The sequence below is a fragment of the Hippopotamus amphibius genome, chromosome 2 (assembly GCF_030028045.1).
Source record: "Hippopotamus amphibius kiboko isolate mHipAmp2 chromosome 2, mHipAmp2.hap2, whole genome shotgun sequence".
Classification (NCBI taxonomy): Eukaryota; Metazoa; Chordata; class Mammalia; order Artiodactyla; family Hippopotamidae; genus Hippopotamus; species Hippopotamus amphibius.
In genome coordinates, this window is record NC_080187.1 from 185,324,156 (window position 1) to 185,345,351 (window position 21,196).

General features: G+C 55.3%; 1 protein-coding gene across 12 annotated transcripts in view; it reads left to right on the forward strand.

Annotated features, from left to right (window-relative positions):
* MAPKBP1 (mitogen-activated protein kinase binding protein 1) overlaps positions 1-20,699 on the forward strand; it is a 47,296-nt gene extending 26,597 nt beyond the window's left edge. For 8 of the 12 annotated variants that reach the window (XM_057721805.1, XM_057721802.1, XM_057721808.1 and 5 more), the window contains 29 exons: positions 6,321-6,383; positions 6,611-6,668; positions 7,416-7,586; positions 7,979-8,116; positions 8,374-8,556; positions 8,775-8,792; positions 9,119-9,279; positions 10,055-10,244; positions 10,807-10,953; positions 11,171-11,346; positions 12,135-12,226; positions 12,492-12,617; positions 12,997-13,067; positions 13,241-13,362; positions 13,637-13,712; positions 13,826-13,937; positions 14,107-14,170; positions 14,399-14,533; positions 14,728-14,864; positions 15,063-15,118; positions 16,142-16,378; positions 16,824-16,990; positions 17,199-17,344; positions 17,463-17,660; positions 17,837-17,921; positions 18,217-18,500; positions 18,719-19,315; positions 19,747-19,832; positions 20,451-20,699. In XM_057721805.1, coding sequence (XP_057577788.1) covers positions 6,321-6,383; positions 6,611-6,668; positions 7,416-7,586; positions 7,979-8,116; positions 8,374-8,556; positions 8,775-8,792; positions 9,119-9,279; positions 10,055-10,244; positions 10,807-10,953; positions 11,171-11,346; positions 12,135-12,226; positions 12,492-12,617; positions 12,997-13,067; positions 13,241-13,362; positions 13,637-13,712; positions 13,826-13,937; positions 14,107-14,170; positions 14,399-14,533; positions 14,728-14,864; positions 15,063-15,118; positions 16,142-16,378; positions 16,824-16,990; positions 17,199-17,344; positions 17,463-17,660; positions 17,837-17,921; positions 18,217-18,500; positions 18,719-19,315; positions 19,747-19,832; positions 20,451-20,678 — 4,324 coding nt within the window. In that variant the 3' untranslated portion in view covers positions 20,679-20,699. Of the gene's footprint in view, positions 1-6,320; positions 6,384-6,610; positions 6,669-7,415; positions 7,587-7,978; positions 8,117-8,312; positions 8,557-8,774; positions 8,793-9,118; positions 9,280-10,054; positions 10,245-10,806; positions 10,954-11,170; positions 11,347-12,134; positions 12,227-12,491; positions 12,618-12,996; positions 13,068-13,240; positions 13,363-13,636; positions 13,713-13,825; positions 13,938-14,106; positions 14,171-14,398; positions 14,534-14,727; positions 14,865-15,062; positions 15,119-16,141; positions 16,379-16,823; positions 16,991-17,198; positions 17,345-17,462; positions 17,661-17,836; positions 17,922-18,216; positions 18,501-18,718; positions 19,316-19,746; positions 19,833-20,450 lie in introns of those variants that run through there. The other 4 variants (XM_057721804.1, XM_057721806.1, XM_057721807.1 and 1 more) reach the window with 3 other exon arrangements.
* The last annotated feature ends 497 nt before the right edge of the window (positions 20,700-21,196 follow it).

Sequence of the window (21,196 nt, forward strand, 5' to 3'; positions counted from 1 at the left end):
GGGCAGCTCTACACCAGTGACCGTGTTATTCACCGGGTTATTACTGCCAAGTCTTGTCTCGTGCCTTTGGGGGTGGGGGTGCGCATAGAGCATCCCGGAGACAAAGCTGCCGGTGGGCCTCGTGGCCTGGCCTAAGAAGGTTGCTTATTTGGAAGGCATTGGATTCCAGGTATCTAAAGAGGACCACAACCAAGGATGCCTTAGGAAACATCCTAGACTCATAATCTCTTAGAATAATTAAAGCTGTAAGATTTCCCCTTTGGTAGTGAATCTAGTTTGTAATTTCACACCTGGGGGAGGACCCTAATGAGTCACTAGTGTCCTGCAAGTCCTGTGGGATACCATAGTTGGGGTTGCTGTTGCAACGTCTAGACCCCTGGATAGCCCTTTCCTTGTTATTGATGCCCCAGAGAACCCTTCAAGAAGACGGCTAGGGGCACCCTGCTGGTTACTTTGCATATTATTTTCTTCAGTTCTCACAACAGTCCTGAGACATAGATATTACTATGCCTGTTTTATATATGAGGAAACTGAGGTTCAGAGAAGTTAAGGGATGTGCCCAAGCTCACACAGTATGTTAGTAGACAGGTCTGCCTGACCCCAGCTTTCTTATTCTTTCCATCATCACAGTGCCGTCGTGTGTTCGTGAGTCCTAGAAGTCTAAGGTTGGGGAGAACCGTGGCCCTGCCCTGGGGCCTACTGTTTCTTGAGAGTTAGGGCTTTGAGATCTGGTAGCTAATGACTTAAAGATTTATTCACAAGTATTTATTAAGTGTCAATTTTCTAGGCCTTTGGAATGTAACAGTAAACAAAATAAACAAATTCTACTGTCGCAGAGCTGGGTATAGATCCTCTCACCTTCCCGAAGGTAAATTATATAGAATATTACAAGTCATTGTGTGCTTTGGAAAAAGTATAAGCAATAAACAATGAAAGGGAATAGGGAGTATGGGGGTGTGGGTTTATAATGTTAAACAGGGATAAAGGGTGATGTGTGAGCGAGGCTGGAAGGACCTTTGGTGTGCCTCTGCGAGCCACCTTCTGATTTCACGTGGTCCGAAGGAGGAAATTCTAAGGTACAGGGTCCCTGCTCAGGCCGTCTGTGTCCTGCCCCTGTGCGTGCCTCTGCATTCTTTCCTCACCCCAGGGTTCATTTCTTTCTGCCTTCTGGAGGGAGGAGCATCCTAGGAGGTGGGTCCTGTGGGAATGCTGGGCTCTTAGTGGTGGCAGCAGGCCTGGACCTGTCCAGGGAAGGGGGTTGTTGAGGGCTTGGCCCTTCCTGGTTGAGAGACGTTCCTGGGCAGTGGGCCCAGCACCTGGTACGGGTGTTCCCTCACGTGACTCCTGGGCTGAGGCCCCGCGGGACTGAGGCCTCCCTGCCTCCCTGTGAGAGTGAGCAGGCTCCCTGCACCTGTACCCTGGGGTTCTGAATTACGGGACTCAGCCAGCTGGGCCAGCCCAGCCCTGTCCTGCAGAGGATTGCAGCTAGTGCTGCCGCAAGGGCGCGTGCCGGTGACTGCCTGCTCTGCTGGCGGGGTCAAGGCGTGTGGAGGGCAAGGGCCAAAGACCGATGCAGACGGCACCCCACCCTCCCCTCCCTAGCAGACTGAGAAACTTGCTCAAAGGTCAGAGAAGACTGTGGAGGCTCCCACATCAGTGGTGGTTTTTTTTTTTTTTAAAGAACTTTTATGGAGATACAATTGACATACAATAAACTGCATATATTTAAAGTGTACAGTTTGATGTTTTTTTCTTATTAGTAACCACATCAGTGTTTTTGAGGTCTCTTCTCTTGGGAGGGCCTCAACAAGCTGGACACAGGGGACCTTGGATGTCTTCGCCAAGTTCTGCCTTCACTTCACCATCTGCATTGTCCTCACAAGTGGAGCTGTAACTGTGGGATGGTCTCTTTCTTCCTCTTTCTCTGTGTTGGAAGGTTTCCAAATTTGAATAATTAGGAGTAAAAATTTCAGCTTAAGGGCCTAGCTTGGATGTGTTTCCCTCCTTTGCTTAACTCTCCCATGCCACACATGAGAATTTTCCAGGCTGTACTGGGGGTGGGGGTTGGGAGGTGTTAGAGAAGGGAAAGTCTGCCTCATAGCTAGTCATCCTCTGTCTACATTGTCTTTTTACACACACACGTTGCTCTCCCACCTTCTTCCACCGTGGAGTCAAACCTAGGGGAAGCAGGAAACAGAAGACCTCGTGGCCCAGCAAGACTCAGAATTTACATGTAGTGGAAACACGTGGAAAGTGTTTTAAGCCGTCTAATGCACTGCCCTTGAAAGGTCACCATGCTGCTTTGGGCTTAAAGGAGCCCTCATCACCTACTTTTTTGGGATTTGGAATGTGACTGTCAGAATCTGCATCGATTCTGTTCAAGTCAGATCAGCTCTGAGCTGAAGCCCTCTGCTGTGGTTTATCTGGAGCGGATCCGAAAGCTCGGTCACCCAGAACCATTCAGACTGGAAGCCATCACCAGGGAGGACGAGCCTGCAGAGGGCCTCCTTAGCCGGCGGCACAGGCAGCAAGAAAATGTCAGCCTTCCCGAAAACTTGCTGGGCTTTGCATGAAGGTGGCAGGCCTGGGGTTATCATTTTTCATACACTGAATAAAATATTAAAATCGAAATATCTAGCTCTGTGAACTTTGAACTATAACTGCTGTAATTTTTCTGTGCCCTGTTATGATTTCCAAAAATTCTGTAGCCAGAATCCATTTTCCCTCCAAGTGCCTCAGTCTCCTGTCCCTCTTCTCAGAGGCTCCTGCCCTGGCGCTCTGTGCATTAGGTCAGTGTGCTTTCTGTGTTTGTCTCTCCTCTTCAACTTCAGTTTTCTCTTCTTTCTCCCACTCACTCCACTCTGCTTTTCTTCTGGAATCCTGACTCTGTTTTGCTTTAGCTGAGAGGCCTTGAACTCGTTTCTCCACATTGAAGTGGGGATAATTGTACCAGCGTCACAAGCTTGTTGTAAGGATTAGCCAAGACCAGACCTCTCAGGTGCTTAGCACAGTGCCTGCTGCACAGAAAATGCTGGATCAATGGTAACTCTTATTATTGGACTCACTGTGAAGAGCAGTAGACTGGTTACGAAAGGAAGTGGAAGCCTTCATGTTTAGAGTTCACTGAAACTCTCTCGTGGTGCTTTTTAACTTATCCAGGAGGTGTCACTTTCATTCTCTTTCTGTGCTTCTGTCCTAGTCACTTGAGATAGTTTCTCCCTCAACATTTCCCCCATCCCTTCCTTGCTACCTTCCAAGCTTATCATCTCCTAAGTGGATGAAGATGTAGATATTTTCTTTCCCCAGGCTTAACCCAGCTCTCCTTCCTTGGCTGCCTTCCCAGAGTTTTAAAGGAAGCCGCCTTTAAAGTTTTTAGGATTCCTCAGCTCCTAACAGGACTCCCCTCCATTTTTCTGAAGCAAAAACCTGACACAGTCCCTGAGTGCCTCATTCCCCATTGCCAGGAGTCCCTTTTGGCTTCCTGTCCGTGCTCCAGGAGGAGTAATAGTAAGATTTGCCATTTGTTTGTCTCCCACTGTGTCCAAAAAAATTATTTGATTTTCACAGAAGTCCTGAGAGCTTGATCCTAATGGCTCCTTTTAAAAACAGATAATAAAATAGGTTTGTGACTTACCCAGGGTAACCAAGCTATATGTGGCAGAACAAGGCTCAAACCGTGGTCTCTGACTCCAGAGCTCACAACCCCACTGCCCCACACTGCCTCTGAGGATCTGGAGATCCTCGCTGCCTCCTCCCATAGAAGACAGGTGGGGCATGCAGTAGGGAGGAGAGTGGGGCATGCAGTAGGGAGGAGAGCGGGGCCTACGGATACCCCAGTGGACCAAGCTAGTGGATCCAGGGAGGCATTCATCCACTCAGTAAGTGGTTCTTGAACAACTGTGATGGGCCAGACTCTGCTAGGCACAGGAGACAAAGCAGTGAACAAAACCAGACACAGTTCCCACCATCATGGAAGATGCAGTCTAGTGAGGGAGGTAATCAACAATAAATGTCCTACTGTGTAGCACGGGGAGCTCTATTCAATATCCTGTGATAAACCATAATGGAAAAGAATATGAAAAAGAATGTGCGCATGTGTGTGTATATGTGTGTATATATATGTATGTATATATATATAAACGGAATCACTTTGCTGTTCAGCAGAAATCAACATCAATCAACTATATGTTAATCAAATACATTTAAAATAAAAAGTGTAAAATTGCAGTTGTGATAAATATCACAAAAGATTGATACAACTGTGTTGTGAGAGCATATACTGAGGCCATGGGACCTGAGATCTGAAAGAGGACTGTGTGTTAACTGACTGGAGAAGGCAGGGAAGAATACCGTAGACAAAGGAAGGGACGCTGGCAAAGGCCTGGGGTGGGAGGAGCATGGCAAGGTAAAGGGAGTGAAAGGCTGTGGTGGGAGAATGGTGCAGCGTGAGGCTGGAGGGTGGCAGGGGCCACGCCACCCAGGGCCTTCGTGGGTGCTTAACGGCTTGGCTCTTAGACGCTCCCCAGGGATGTTCAGCAAAGGGTGATATGGTCAGATCAGAGGTGCACATGTTTGATGTCAAGAGCACTGGACGCTGGAAGACCTGTGAGTCCTGGCTCTGCTCCTTATAGGAGCCTAGGTTTCTGAGCCGAGGTTTCCTAACCTCAAAATTTTGGAGGGTTGGATCAGGTGATCTTTAAAGTCACCTAGCACAGTACATTTAATTCCTTCCATCCTTCCTCTGACTCTAAGGTTTTATGAATCTTACCTGTTTTGGAGGAAGTAGGCCACCTGTATCCTGGACTGCCTCTAACAGAAGCTGGACATGTGTGTGTCTGTGAGTGTGAGTGTGTGTGTGTGTGTTTTGGGATGGGGGAGAGAGAGTGATGGGGTACAGAGTTTCCAAAGCCGTCTGCTTTTGGTCATATTTTTAAAAAGCCTCCTGATGTGGCATTCTAGAAGGGAAATGGGAGACTGGAAGTTGGTGTAAAGAGAGAAGGAGAAAGGAATGAGGAAAAGGAAACACAGATTAGGAGATGGAGCAAGAAGAAAGAAAACAGTGAGGAGGGCTTTAGGGGAGGGGATTAGAGGAAAAAGTGATGTGACTCAGGAATTCCAAGGCTGTCGGTCAGCCTGGCAGTTCTGGGTATAGCTGGTATCCCTCCGCAATCCCAGTGTCTCCAGTGATTACCTGTGGTATTTGCATATTGAAGTGGTTGATTGAGTGCAAAGTGCTGAACCCTCACTAGCGGCTTGTACCTGCCTTCCTTTCAAGGTTCTAGCAAGCAGTGGGTTTCAGACGTGGGGGCTGCAGTGCTCTCCCACTAAACAAGGCTGCGTCTGGGGGTCACAGCACTCTCACCCTTCTCTCCCCATCCCCTTACCTGGTGTCGCAGGCTGCACGTTTGCTCCTGTCAGCTAGGTACAGTTCTGAGGAAGCCATGAGGCCGAAGGGCCGTGGGCCCGCCCAGGCATGCTGACAGCTGGGGAGTCTAAGGGAGAACACTGCTGGCCATGGCTTCCTGCTTCTTGCCCCCAACTCCCACCATCTGCCCTCCCCTCTGGAGCCGTCTCTGGGAAGTCAGTCTGAGCCTGATCCCATCCAGCCTCGCCTTCTGGCTGGAGAGGGTGCTCCCAGCCTTCTCCGATTGTCTTCTGGTGGTCTGGAGGGTCCTTCTCAGGCTCCTCAGGGCCAGGGATCCTCAAGACTTGGCTTCCCCAGGCCCTCTTAGGCTCTCTCTGCCCCTCCCCCTAGTCTTAAGTGAACCCCTTGCAGTTCTGGCCCCTTACCTCCCACTTGCTCCATCACCTGACATGTAGAGGGGGTGTGGGGGGTGGGGGGGGGTTTGGCACCTGCCAAATACACACGTGGGCACACACGTGAGAGGCCCCACTTCTTGGAGCACAAATTCTTGACATGTGTGGCTCCAAGCCACACGGGCTGTATGTACACCTGTGGCCCGCTTTGCCCAAATCATGTGAGTTCTTCCCTCCTGCCCTCCTTCCTGGGCTGCGCAAGGCTTGTGGGAAGGCCTGGGTCCCTGCTGCCCTCCGTGGCAGAGAGGACACTGGTGCTTAGGGACCTGGTGGGGCTAGGTTCACAGGGAGCCCTTTCACTGCCGTGAGGCTGCAGAGATGGGCCCTTATGGATGGAAAAAGAAGCAGGAAGGACAGGTCTCCAGGAGAAAGCAGTCAGTTGCCCTCAGTGGCACGTGGAGCCCCCCTGAGCTGGCTCGCCCCAGGCTCCCTGCCGGGGGGACCGGAGCTCCTGGGGAGCTATGGTTTGGTGCTGAAGTCGATGGTCTCACTCACCTCCCCAGGTGCGTGGTCGTGCTCTTCAACCCCCGGAAACACAAACAGCACCACATCCTCAACAGTTCCAGGTAAATGGGTCTGGGCCCCTAGGGAGCCTCTCCTGGGGCTGTGAGAAGGGCAGTGTCTAAGGTCTCTGTGGCTCTGGGGATTGGGACCTGGTTGGGCACCAGGACCCGCTAGGGAAATGCCACATGTGCTGTTGGTGTCTGCTGCTCTTGCCTTTTGAGGGGACTGTGAGGGAGCCAGCTTAGGCCGGGCTGCCAGTGCCCCTTTGAGTCTGCCTCATTTCTTGCAGGAAAACCATCACTGCCCTTGCCTTCTCCCCTGATGGCAAGTACTTGGTCACTGGAGAGGTGAGTGTGGAAAGGGGGCTGCAGTCCTCTGAAGAGGGTGAGTGGCCTGGCCTCAGCAGAGAGCTACCGTCCTGGGCCTGGTTAGGGCTGCTGCCACTCTGGCTTCCTGAGCCGATGCCAAATCCTGGCTTTGGCTGCACCTGAAAGCAGTGGTTTTGAAGCCTTAGTGGGCATCAGAACCAGCTGGAGGGCTTGTTAAAGTGCACATTGCTGGGCCTGCTCCCAGAGTTTCTGGTTCTGTAGGTCTGGGAGAAGACCCCAAATTTTGCATTTCTAACAAGTTCCCAGATCATGCTGATTCTGCTGGTTTGGGAAGCACTTTGAAAACCACTGCCTTAAGACGTTGCTTATGCCCGGGAGCCCCCTGCCGGGCACACGAGGGATACCTCTCCCGTCTCAGACTGTTACGGGGGGTGGGGGGGCAGTCATGGGCGTGGGTGGTAGTGATTCTCAGCCGTGGCTCCCCATCAGAATCACGGTAGGGGCTTTGAACAAATACGGAAGGGCAGACCCTCACCCAGAGATACTGAACCAAATCTGGGGTCGTTTTCTCCCTGATAATCATTGTTGTCCTGAGATATTGATCATGTTTCCTCTACACTCTTGCCCTGTGTAGCACTCTGCTCTTGGCCAGGGGGGCATTAGAGAGACTGTGCCCAGGAGCTGGAGAGGTAGGGCCCCCACCCTGAGAGGCGAGGGGAAGCTGTGTGCCTCTGGCCCTCACATCCAGCTCTTGCCTCCCTGCAGAGTGGGCACATGCCTGCCGTGCGGGTTTGGGATGTGGCGGAGCACAGCCAGGTGGCAGAGCTGCAGGAGCATAAGTATGGTGTGGCTTGTGTGGCCTTCTCCCCCAGCGCCAAGTACATTGTCTCTGTGGGCTACCAGCATGACATGATTGTCAACGTCTGGGCCTGGAAGGTGAGTGGGCCGGGTGGGCTGGCCTGGCAGCCTCATGGGGGTCCAAGGGCCAGCTGGGGACCCAGGAAGCTGCTGACCTGAGCCCCTTCATTCCACTCTGCTGATCTCAGTCTCATTCTAGAAAATGACCTGAAGCAGAAAAGAGTAACTGTGCAGCCCAGTGCGTTGGTAGAAAGAGGATAGCTTTATGCCTCCAGGGACCTCCAGAAGTGAATCTCTTCAACTCCTCTGGAAAGGGATTCTCCTTCCTCCCCTCTTTTTCTAACCAGTAAATCCTGGAAAGAAACATTTTTTAAGTACAAATCCTATCTAACCCTCCTTGTTCCTCTGATCCTCTTTCCTCTGAGCTCCAAGAGGCAGAACTTTGATTCTTCCCTTGGCTTTCCCTCCAGAAAAACATTGTGGTGGCCTCCAATAAGGTGTCCAGTCGGGTCACCGCGGTGTCCTTCTCTGAAGACTGCAGCTACTTTGTCACTGCCGGCAACCGGCACATCAAATTCTGGTACCTTGATGACAGCAAGACCTCAAAGGTGAGGTGCTCAGGCTGGAAGTAACCCCCAGGGCCAGGGTCTGCTCAGCCCACCCCAGGAGATGCTGCTCCCCTGGGGCCCCTCTCTGCTTGCTCAGCAGCCATCCAGAAGTTGTGGATGAGCCAGCTGCTGTGTGGGCCGAGGGAGAGCCTCAAAGGGCGGGGGCTTGCTGCATCTTCTCCCTCCCTCTTCCCAGGGCCTGGTTTCCAGGGCGGCTCCAGGGCAGATGGGTGGGCAGCAGTGGTGTGTCTCCACAGGTGAACGCCACTGTGCCCCTGCTGGGCCGCTCAGGGCTGCTGGGGGAGCTGCGGAACAACCTGTTCACCGATGTGGCCTGTGGCCGAGGGAAGAAGGCAGACAGCACTTTCTGCATCACGTCCTCAGGGCTGCTGTGCGAGTTCAGTGACCGGAGGCTTTTGGATAAGTGGGTGGAGCTGAGAGTAAGTACCTCTGTCCCGATGGGTGGGAGCTGCCTGTGTAATAGCTCAGGGGAGGACTGATGCCTGTGGCATCAGGGCCCTGCATGCAGGAGGGGACCCCAGGAGGAAGAAGCTTGAGGGAGCCAGAGCTTGGCCCGATTCCAGCCCATGCAGATTTGTGTAACTGTCTCCTCTCTGTTTCTCTTTCTTTCTTTCCCCTGCTTTCCTCTTCTGCTCAGAACACAGACAGCTTCACAGTAAGTGATGCTAGGCTCTCCTCTCTTTCTCATGCTGTTCTTTTCTCTTTGCTGGGCTTTTCCTATTTTGTCCTCTTTGCCCAAGTCTCTAGTGCCTTAGAAGGCTCCCGGGCTCCCATCCCCCATCTGCACGTGGCTGTGGGCCCTCTGGCCACCTGCTGCTGGAGGGCGGGGCATCTCTAGATAACAGCGGAGGAGCTGAGGCCGGGGCCCCTGGGCTGCTTTCCCCTCGCCCCCTTCCTTGGCCAGTGGCTCCCCTTGGCAGGTGGCTGCTGAGGAGGGGTTGAGCGGGTGGCCCATGCTGACCCGAGCCCTTCTGCCTGCAGACCACCCTGGCCCACTGCATCTCTGTGAGCCAGGACTACATCTTCTGTGGCTGTGCTGATGGCACCGTGCGCCTCTTCAACCCCTCTAACCTGCACTTCCTCAGCACCCTGCCCCGGCCCCACGCCCTGGGGACAGACATTGCCAGTGTCACGGAGGCCAGGTGAGCTGGGCGGGCCTCCTGCCTCCACTTCCGAGCCTTACTCTGCTGCCAGCCTTCCTTACCCGCGCTTCAGAGAACAAGAGGAAGGGGGTATCGATACCCCAAAGATTACAGGAGCGTGTCCGCTCACACACAAATGTGGCTTTATTGGTACCTGGCGCACCGTGGGGGGCCACGGGGTGTCTCCATATGTAGGCGTTAGGAGGGGCTTAGTGTCAGATTTGGGCTTGCGTTAGGTGATTTTAGGACTGGTTCCAGGGACTGAAGCTTGCTTCGGTTGGGTGCTGTGAGGACGCGGGGCAATTCTACAAGTGAACATTTAATAATTTTTATTTGAAAGGTGGAAGGAAAGGTATAGAGCTAACGCTGTAATTGGTAAAGAAGTAGCAGTCAGTCCTGAAAGATGGGAAAGGGTGATGTTTGGTCATTTTTGTGGTTTGTACGGTGATCTCAGACACCACTGCAGAGTGGTCTTGTTTTCGTTTCTCTCCGTCTTGGCCACAGAGTTACCTTATCTGATGTTGGTGTTCTGAGACCTTGTTTGTGTTCATCAGGAGAGCACCGTGGCCCGGTAGCTGGTGCCGGGGCACCTCCCAGCTACGCGCTGTCAGAGGCAGCTTTTCCCTCTCAAGCAACCGCTTCCAGACCTGCGGGTCTGCAGAGGGCTCCCCTGCTCTGCTCCTGCCTCTCTGGGTTGGCTTCTGTTCTCACTCCCCACAGTCCCTCATTTCATAGGCTCCTCCCTCACCAGTGCGCCCTGTCGTCTTTTCCACAGTCGCCTCTTCTCTGGAGTGGCCAGTGCCAGGTATCCAGACACCATTGCCTTGACCTTTGATCCTACTAATCAGTGGCTGTCTTGTGTCTACAACGACCACAGCATTTATGTTTGGGATGTGAGGGACCCCAAGAAAGTGGGCAAGGTGTACTCGGCTCTGTATCATTCCTCCTGCGTCTGGAGTGTGGAGGTAGGTGGGCTGGCTCGAGACTGACCGGTTTGCTGGGACACCAGTGTGAGGACGGAACGTGGGGATCCCCAAGCAGAATGTTACGTTCCTACTGCCTCCTCGTTTCTCCAGCAACATCCCTATGTGTCCACACACCCTCAGAGGGGTCCTGAGGATTGAGCTTGAATTTTGGTGCTTATATGTCTCAGGCGTCTTCCAATGTGCCCCCATCCATCCGTAGCTTTGCCTTGTCCTGGGCTGGGTGATCTCGGACAAGTTACTGAACTTGACCGAGCCTCGTTTCCTCAGTGGTAAAATGAGGTACCTGATTCATCTAGTTGTTTTAAGAGTTAAGTGAAATAGTGTGAGTGGGAGACATAGAAAAGCGGTAGATGCTTGGTTAATGTGCTTTCCTGCAGTGATTTGAAGAGTATCTAATCGCTACGGCTTGCTTACCATGTGACAGGCACTGGGCTAAGCCTTGGCCAGCATCAGCTCCCTAGTGTCATTCCCTTCCATTTCTGTGGGCAGGCGAGGGACTGCTCCCTAACTGGAGCTCTGACTCTTCCCTCTGCCCCTTCAGGTCTACCCCGAAGTGAAGGACACTAACCAGGCCTGCCTTCCCCCCAGTTCCTTTATCACCTGTTCTTCCGACAACACAATCCGCCTGTGGAACACAGAGAGCTCTGGGGTGCATGGCTCCACCCTGCACCGAAACATCCTCAGCAATGTGAGCCACGGGGCCCCCACTCCATGCCTAGTACTCACCTTCCCTCGCCTTCACACCTCCTTCTCAGGAACTGGGTCCCCAGACCTCGATCTTCCAGCTCTCATTTGGCCAGCCTCTACGAGCCAAGGCTTCGTCTTGTCCCAGCATTCCTCTCCCCTTGCCTCTGTACTGGGTCAGCCCTGCCTTATCCGCTCCTTCTCCTGACCTGCTCCACTAGGACCTCATTAAGATCATCTATGTGGATGGGAACACTCAGGCCCTGCTGGACACTGAGCTGCCCGGGGGAGACAAAGCTGATGGGTCCCTGATGGATCCCCGAGTGGGCATTCGTTCTGTGTGTATCAGCCCCAACGGACAGCATCTCGCTTCAGGGGACCGTGTGGGCACACTCAGGTAATGCCAGGTCTGGAATGGGTACTGCCTGCCTCTTGTGGTGCGGGCTGGGGGAGTCAGGTCCCCAAGGATAGAGCTTTTGAAAAGTTTGGCTCAAAAAGATTGGGGAAAAGATATTCATGTACAAGGGAAGGATAATTATAGTGAAGAAACCCAGCAGAAACCATCCTAATCAAGTAATCAGGCTTAACATCCTCATATCAACATCACGAAGCCCATAATAATGATGCACTAAGAAGGACGTAGCATTTTTATGTGGTATTCTTGCCAAAATGCAGAAACTCAGTCCCATCGTGAGAAAACGTCAGGCTAACTCAAATTGAGGTACATATGACAGAGCACCTGTACTGATCAATACTCTTCCAAAGTGTCAAGGTTATGAAAGGTAAGCAAAGACTGAAGAACTGTTACAGACAGGAGACTAAAGAGAAAAAACAACTCAGTGCAGTTTGGACTCTGGATAGAATCCTGGATTCAGAAAAAAGGCATTGTGGCAAAACCGGTGAAATTCAAATAAAGCCTTTAGTTCATAGTATTGTACCAAGGTACATTTCCTGGTCCTGTCAGTTGGACTGTTGTTACGTAAGATGTTAACATTAGGGAAAGCTGGGTAAGGGAGATATGGAAACCCTCTGTACTCATTGCAACTTTTCTCTAACCTGAAAGTTCAAAAGTAAATAAAAATAAGTTTTTGAGAAGGTCAGGGGAGAGAATATAGCAGAGGAAGCAGAGTGAGTCTCTCCTGCAGCCTGGCAGTGACCCCGTCCCTCCTCTTTTCATCTTTGCAGGGTACATGAGCTGCAGTCCCTAAATGAGATGCTGAAGGTGGAGGCCCATGACTCGGAAATTCTGTGCCTGGAGTACTCTAAGCCAGACACAGGTAAAGAGGCTGCCTGGCACCCAGTCCAGAATGACGCGGGGCTCCTCCAGTCCTGCGCGTGCCGCTTACGTCTCCCCTGGCTGTTGGTGTGGGACTGAAAATCCTTTGAATCATTTTGTGTCTTTGCAGGTTTAGAGGAGGACAGCTCCATCCCTTCTCTATGGTTTACTTGGCTTAGGGATATGGGGCTCAGTTCCTGTTTGCTGGGCACAGATAGGGGCCTTCTCTGGGCACTTGTGGGCTGATGGAGTTCTTCCAACCCCAGGTCTGAAGCTCCTAGCATCAGCGAGCCGGGACCGGCTGATCCACGTGTTGGATGCTGGCCGGGAGTACAGCCTACAGCAGACGTTGGACGAGCACTCATCCTCCATCACTGCTGTCAAGTTTGCAGGTAGGGGCAGGGCAATTGAGATATATTCTGCCACCTACTACCAATGTCTCCCCCTCTCCCCCCGCTGCCACCTGCATCCTGCCTCCATGGGAAGGGTGTGCCAGTCATGGGGGAGTGTGGAACACCAGCTGGCTGGCCTGGGGCTGGATGAGAAGACAGGTGGAATATAGACTTTTAGTCCAGGGGACCCTGAGCAACCAGGTTGGCTGAGGATGGGGAGAAAGGAAGGCCTAGCTTTGGAGGGAAGCATCCTGATTTAATTGCTTGTCCCAGCCTTGTGGAGTAGCTCCATAGAGGGAAAATATGGAGGGAAGCAGAGGGAAGGCTGGCCTCCTTGTTGTGAGAGCAGTGGGAACAGCTAGGCCTCCTTCCTCTATAGCCAGTGACGGGCAAGTCCGCATGATCAGCTGTGGAGCAGACAAGAGCATCTACTTCCGCACTGCACAGAAGGTGAGGTTCCTCAGTGTTCCTGAGTGGGGCAGTGGGTTTGGTGGTGAGGGGTGGGGTCACTACCATTCCCCTACCTGAGGTTGTAAGAGGTGAAGGGAGGCAAAAAAGCAAGGCTCTCTGGGCCTGGTGAGGCATTTGGGCATGGGGTCTGCCCGCATGCTCCACCCCTGCAGTCTGGAGATGGAGTACAGTTTACACGGACACACCACGTGGTACGGAAGACGACCCTCTATGACATGGATGTGGAGCCCAGCTGGAAGTACACAGCCATCGGCTGCCAGGATCGAAATATTCGGTGGGCATCCCTTTCTCAGACCATCTGACCACATTCCTTCCTGCCCGAGGGGGTCAGCTCTAGGCAGCTCAGCCCCGTGTCTATCTTTTTGTCCAGGACTTTGTGCCCTCTTGAGCCTACAGAATCAGTACTTTGCTTCACCTAAGAGGTGGCAGCCCCTTTGGTGTTGGGGAGTGGCTTCCAGAGAGAACAGAGCTGGGGGTGAATGCTGGCTGTACTGCCACTCCAGTGACCGTGACCTCTTCGTCATGTGAATGAGTGTGTTTCTTCACAGGATCTTCAACATCAGCAGCGGGAAGCAGAAGAAGCTGTTTAAAGGGTCGCAGGGTGAGGACGGCACTCTGATCAAGGTAAGAGCCCAGCAGGATGGGTGTCGGGCCAGAGAATGGGAGAACAGAAGGGTGCTGGGTAGAGAGGGACTGGTGCTCCCTGTCCTCGTCCAGCTGTGTGTCCCACTCCTCAGGTGCAGACAGACCCCTCAGGGATCTACATTGCTACCAGCTGTTCCGACAAGAGCCTCTCCATTTTTGACTTCTCCTCAGGCGAGTGTGTGGCTACCATGTTTGGCCACTCAGGTGAGTGTAGCCCCGACACTCTCACCCTGGAACTTTCCTCTTTCTTCCTTTATAGTTTCCTGGGCCCCAGCGGAGCTGTCTGTCCCTCCCTTCCATCTAGTCCCCTGTTGGGACAGACCCTTGGCTGGGACTTCAGGGGGTCATAGGCCACATTCTTTGTTCTTTGCAGAGATTGTCACTGGCATGAAGTTCAGTAACGACTGCAAACACCTCATCTCTGTGTCAGGGGACAGGTGAGCAGAGGCCAGCTTCCCTGAGACGCAGATTCTCCCTCTGTGCCACAGACACAGCCCGTCCCTCCCCTCTCTTCACCGCAGGGATGTTTCTTGGCTGGGCCCGACTTGGCACTGGAGGGGGGCTCTGGTCTCCTTGCCAGCCTGTGGAGAAGGGGTCCTAGTGGTGTGGCCACCCGCAGAGTCCCGCCTACCCCTCCCTCACCACGCTCTGTGGCTCTACCCCAGCTGCATATTCGTGTGGCGCCTGAGCTCTGAGATGACCATCAGCATGAGGCAGCGTCTGGCCGAGCTGCGCCAGCGTCAGCGGGGGGGCAAGCAGCAAGGACCGTCCTCTCCCCAAAGGGCCGCTGGACCCAACCGGTGAGAACGGGACCGGCGGGGGGCGGGCATCCAGCTTGCTCGCTGTGGCATCGCTGCCCCTCCTCCTCGCCGGGAACCCGCCACGCAGCGACTCCGTATCTCCCAGCCCCTGTTTCTCACACGAAGACCCATGACATTGGCCTCTTCCCCCACCGAGTCTCCTCTCTCTGCGACCTTCCTTGTCTTGGACTCAGGCGCGAGGCCCCATCGATGCTGTCTCCTGGACCAGCTCTGTCATCAGACAGTGACAAGGAGGGAGAAGACGAGGGCACTGAAGAAGAAGAACTTCCGGCTCTGCCCATCCTTGCCAAGGGTACCAAGAAAGAGCCAGGTCTGTGGAAGTCTGATGTCGGGCCAGACAGGCACCAGTTGGTGCAGTGGCTAGATGTGCCCTTTCGGGGACTGGGGGCGGTGAGAGCAGTGTAAGCTGAGGAAACTGGAGCACTGTTGTGGCCTCATAAGGTGTGGGGCCAGTGCTCCAGGGTAGGTGGGTGGGAGACTCTCTCTCTGACTGCCTGTCTCTGTCTAGCCTCAGTGCCCAACCCAGCCCTGCCCCGAAGCCTGTCCCACTGGGAGATGAGTCGGGTGAGTCACCATCGTTAAAATGTCCTTCCAAGGTTACAGGAGGCAAAGGACCATGAAAACAGGGCTCTCTGCACCTGGCGGGGCATTTGGGTGTGGGGGCTGCCCACACGCCCCACCCCTTGTGTCCAAGGAGAGGGAGCCTGAGCCCCTGGGCTGGTTCTGGGTGATGGGTGATGAAGTCCAGGTATTTCCTCCTGTGGCCAGGGGAGGTGGCCTGCAAGGGTCACCACTAGGGGGAGTATGCCACTTGTTCAGCCTGGGGCCTGGACGTCAATGTGAACGAAGAACAGGTTGAGGTGGGAGTAGAAAAGGGGTCTGAGCTGAACAGCTACAAGGAAATTTCAAGAAAGTCAAGGGGCCAAAGAGCTGAAATCTGGAGAAACTGTCGTTCTAAAGACCCAGGTTAGGTGATACGCTCAGAATTTCCAGAAGAGTTAGAGGGAAAAGGCCTTAAGAGGACCAGTAACTGAGTGGCACGTCAGGGCGGCCGAGAGGAAGACAAAGAGGCGGCCCAGCCCCCCTCGTCCCGTGGCGGGGTTTCAGGCACCAGCACCGCTCCTCGTCAGCAGCAGTTTCATGGGGTGATCGTGGTGTGGTGCCGGTGCCTTCTGAGCGGGCCAAGGGTCTCAAGCCTGGGCTGTTGGTTTGTCCTTGGTGCTGTGAATGGGGCTGTCCTCAGAGTGGGGGCCTTTTAGAGACTCCCAGCTCTGAGGTGTCTCACACTGGTGAAGACTAAGACCAGCCTGTCCTCTAGGACAGGACACAGAGTGAAGCTGAGAGCATGAACTCTGGAGCCAGACTACCTGAGCTGTAACTGTAGGCAGACTGTCTGTGGCACTTGAACAAGCTACTTAAGCCCTCTGTGCTTCAGTTTTCCCATCTGTACGTATGAGGCGACTGGCAGTACCTATTTCATAAGGTGGTTGTGAGGATTAAATGAGCTAATATATGTAAATGCCAGGCATACAGTAGGTGACCTGTGACTGTTCCTGTTACTCCTCTCCCACCCCCGTCCCACACCAGGCACAGGAGACAGAGGAGTTCCCGGACCCGGCTCCTGCAGGCAGCCAGGGACCCAGAAGAAGGGGACGCTGGGCTCAGCCAGGCGTGGAGCTGAGTGTTCGCTCTATGCTGGACCTGCGGCAGCTAGAGACACTGGCCCCCAGTCCTCGGGGCCCTAGCCAGGACTCTCTGGCCACGACCCCTTCAGGTCCTGGGAAGCATGGTCAGCAGGCCCCTGAGACCTCACACGCTAGCCAGGTGAGCGCGCTTTCTCCCAGCAACCTAGAGATCTCCGGGCAGCCTCAGCCAGCCTCGGGCCAGCAGCTGGGGCCTGAGCATTCGTCCAGCTGTGCTTAACGCTGCCCCTGTGGGACAGGGTAACCTGAACTGCAGAGTCCGGTGGGGCTGGCTGGGCTGTGTGGTATGGCACTTGGGGTGGAGAAGCGAAGGGCAGCCTTTGTCCTGGGCTGGGTTCCTTGGAGGGCCCCTGATATGAAGTGGTGGCTGGAGGTTGGCAGCACAGAGTGCTCGTGTAGTTCCTCCAGAAGCTCAAGAACACTAGCTGGAACCTAGCCTGGCTTTTCGGTGTCTGTCCTCAGAGTCAGAGCTTCCCCCAGAATTGGTGCCCACTGAATCCTTGCCCACTTCCACTTCTCTCCCAGACCCTCAGAAACCCCAGTGATGCCCCTTTGTGTGTTTCCAGAATGAAAATCTCCCCCGGCCTCAGGCTTCTCAACCCTGTTCCTGTCCGCACATTATCCGATTGTTGTCCCAAGAGGAAGGGGTCTTTGCCCAGGATCTGGAGCCTGCACCCACTGCAGATGGTATTGTCTACCCGGAGCCGAGTGACAGCCCCACCCTGGATACCAGGTGAGAGTCCTGCGGACGTCTGGGTCTTCTGTTCCCTCCGAGTGTTCTGTACTGGGGCGGGAGGCTGGCCCCAGGCACTCAGGGCTTGCCCACCACTGCACCGCTGCCTCATCCGCAGTCCCGCTCATGGATGGGGCAGAAGGAAGGCAGGAGTCTGGCGGGGCTGCTGCTCCCCACCACCTCTTTCCCCTGCTGGCCTTGCTGGCAGTGAGTTCCAGGTGCAGGCACCAGCCCGGGGGACCGTGGGAAGAGTGTATGCAAGCAGCAGAGGCTCAGAGAAGCACAGCCCCGACAGCGCCTGCTCCGTGGACTTCAGCAGCAGTCGCCTTTCCAGCCCTGAGCATCCCAATGAAGGTGCGGCTGCAGCCCTGAGGGAGGGCCCGGACCATGCAGGGCCGTGGCCTGAGGGGAGTGGAGGCTCTGGCAGCAGATGGGTGCAGCCTGATGCTTCTCTCCCCGCCCCCGCATCCAGACTCGGAGAGCACGGAGCCCCTGAGCGTGGATGGCATCTCCTCAGACCTTGAAGAGCCAGCCGAGGGTGACGAGGAGGAGGAGGAAGAGGAGGGAGGCACTGGCCCCTATGGGGTGCAGGAAGGCAACCCGCATACCCCGGACCAGGAGCAGTTTCTAAAACAGCACTTTGAGACTCTGGCCAATGGGGCTGCTCCAGGTGTGGTCAGATTGGTCACTGCCGTCTACCCTTCTTTCCTCCTTGCCTGGCTGAGAGGGAGGGTCCAAGGGCAGGCCATGCCTAGGGCGGGGGGTGGGGGTGGGGGTTGCCTTCTAGGGGAGGCAGAGTCTGGGGCAAGGGCTTGCTTCAGTTTTTGATTTCTGTCACCCTGACAGGAGGCCCAGTCCGGGTGCCAGAGCGGACAGAGTCTCGGAGCATCTCGTCACGATTCCTGTTGCAAGTGCAGAGCCCCCCACTCAGGTACTCTCTCCACAGCGGCTCTCTTTCCTACAAGGAGCTCCAGCTCTCCTGGCCGCGCAGTGCTCCCAGTAGGGCAAGCCCTGCCCCTGGGGCAGCATGCAGCCCTCTTCTCTCCAAGCTCTGTCTTCTATGCCCAGCAGCATTGTACACTCCAGGTTTTGGGAGAGCTGTCCTGGCTGACGTGGCGCCCACCCTTCTCTCCTAGCGCCTCTCTAGTGCTGTGAGAGCTTTTCCCCGTCTTGGCAGGGAGGAGCCCTGAGCCTCCTCTTGGCCTTCTTCCACATTTCCTCCCTAGGGAACCGTCTCCGTCTTCCTCAAGCCTGGCAACGACATCAAGACTGGCCCAGGTGCCACAGGCTTCTAGTGAGCAGCTGAGAGGCAATGGTGCCAGTCCTCCAGGAGCACCTCCGGAGGTGGGGCCTTCCCCTGGGAACCCTGGCCCCCAGCCCGCAGTCCCTGTGCTGTTGCCACGACGCCGTCTCAACCCGGACAGTAGCTGGGCCCCCAGGAGAGTGGCCACAGGCAGCTCCTCAGGTGGACTCCAGAAAGCTCAGTCGGTGCAGAGTCTGGTGGCACAGGGTGAGGAGCCTGGGGGGCTCAGCTCCAGGTGTGGGGAGTGGAGCCCGTGGGTGTGCTAGGGGAAGGTGGCCTCACGTCGCCCTGATGTGTCACTGTGCTTGCCAGTGGGCGTCCCTTCGTGGGTGGGTGCAGGGCACAGCAGCTTCTAGGGAGTTGAGCCTTAGCTCCTGGGATGCCTTCCTCACCACCTGAGGTGTATGTCTCTGTCTTCCCTGCAGACGAGACCCCCCCAGCAGGCCCATCGCTCTTACAGGAGATGGAGGCCCAGGGGCGCCTGCGTTCCCTGCCCCACGCGGATAGTCGTCTGTCTCGGCCCCAGTCCTACCAGAACCCCACCACCAGTTCCATGGCCAAGATATCCCGCAGCATCTCTGTTGGGGAGAACCTGGGCCTGGCTGCCGAACCTCAAGCCCCTGCCCCAGTCCGCGTCTCGCCCCTCAGCAAGCTGGCCCTGCCCAGTCGGGCTCACCTGGTCCTGGATATCCCAAAGCCACTGCCTGATCGTCCCACCCTGGCCACATTCTCACCTGCTGCCAAGGGCCGGGCCCCTGGTGAGGCAGAACAGCCTGGCTCCCCAGCGGGCCTAGGAAAGGCTCACAGTACGTCTGAGAGGCGGGCCTGTTTGGGGGAGGGTGCCCCCCCCAAGCCTAGGACAGAGTGCCAGGCTCAGCCTGGGCCCACCAGTCCCCGTGCCCAGCGACTTCTGGTCAGCAGCCCCTTCCGAGGCCCTGAGGACTTGCAGCCCCCACCCCCTGAGAAGACTCCCGGCCCTGTGGAATGCACCAGGCCAGGGGCAACCCTGAGCCGGGACTCAGGTGTGCGCAGCTCCCCAGCTCTCATCTCCTGCCCCATCCTCTCTCTCCCGTCTCTGTTGGCCACTCTCTGGCTCCATCCCATTTCTGTCCGTCCAGCCTCTGCCGTTTTTCGTCCTGTGTGCTCCTGTTTCGGTCCATAAGTCACACCCCTGATGGTGAGACACTTCTGCCAACCTTCATGATCTCCCTGTGACCCACTTCTGGTCCCTGGGACTGGGACTGGGGCTGGAGCTGGCCCTTTCCTCTGGACCTTGTTTCCTGTGTGGTGTCGGGAGGGTGCTGGGAAGGAAGGAGGCAAGAGGAAGGGACCAAGGGCGTGTGATGCTGGGCGGGGTAAGGATGGGCGCCCCTTGCTCTGAGCGGCCCCTGGGTGGGGTGGCCTGACAGGGTGGCCTTGCTGGGCCTTACTGAGCTGTGTCTGTCCCTCCCAGAACCAGCAGTGAGCCTGGAGCAGTGCGAACAGCTTGTAGCAGAGCTCCAGGGCAGCGTGCGCCAGGCCGTGCGGCTCTACCACTTGGTACGTGTTGGGTACCCCCCGACGGGAAAACAGAGCATGTTGGGAGTAATAGCTGAGTATCCAGAACATAATGATAAGGCTCTTTCACTGACAGGTGGCTGGAACAATTAGGAACATTCTGGGTAGGTGAGTGGGTTAGAGGCCAGGCCAGGCCTCTTGAACCGAGCACATATCCGTCATTTCTGGCTAACAGCTGGAGACATCCTCAGGACAGTGGGGTGTAGAGAGCCCACATGTCCTAGTTTGCTCAGGACCATCCAGCTTATGCCTGTTGTCCAGGTATAATTATTAATATCAGTAGTGTCCCTTTTCATATTCAGAAAGGATTTGGCCACCCTAACATAGGGGACAGTCTAGCAGGGCCAAGCTGTGAAAGAGGAGTTGCTAACTGGATGTGGATGGTGCCAGATCTGATGGTCAGCCCCAGGGTCTGCCTCCATTACCTAGCCTCTGGTCACACTTGCTGATCTTGGCATGTGGAGCTCCCAGCCACACCTAGCAGGGTGTGCGGTCTCTTCTTTGGGGCAGGCTAGACCCAGGCAGGGACCCTCCCTTTTCTCCATCCATTGACCGTCCCCTCCACCGTGCCTCCAACTCACTTCTGGGGTTCTGTTGCAGGTGGCCAGCTGCAAGACACCCTCAGCAGAGCACAGTCGCATCACCCAGCTCCTCAGAAGCACCTTCTCTTCAGTGCGGCAGGAGCTAGAGGCCCTGGCTGGGGCAGTGTTGTCCAGCCCGGGCGGGAGCCCTGGGGCCGTGGGGGCCGAGCAGACACAGGCGCTGCTGGAGCAGTACTCAGAGCTGCTGCTTCGAGCCGTGGAGCGGCGCATGGAACGCAGACTTTGAGTTCCAGCAGCCTGTCCCAAGTGAATGCTCCCCTGTTCCAAACTGTAGCCCCTCCTCCACTCACCAAAACCTGCGGGGGTGCTTGGAGTGGATAGCAGGGATCAGTGCTCGGAGGGGAAGCGGCTTTCCCAGCTGTTCCTCCTGGGGCCCCTGTATTTATTAATTTATTTCCCTGACTGTTGCCTCACTTTCTTGGAACTCCTGCCTCCACAGCCCCTCCAGTGGCTCATGCAGGGGAAGGGCTTGGGTCTTTGTCATCCTGGTGCTGTGAGGAGTAGGCGGGCAGCCTGCCCCATCTAGGGCAAATCCGGAAAGGCTGGCCCTCTCTTCTTAGAAGCCATTTGAAATTACTGCAGGGATCAGCTCCCTGGGGTGGAGCACAGACAGGGTATTCAGTGGGGTAGAGGTGAGAGGTGATCTGGTATCCACGCCCTGTAGCCAACAACAGAGCTTCACCTCTACCTCCACTTCCCCTCCCACACCAGCTGCACTCCCCTGGCTGCCAGAGCAGGGGTTGT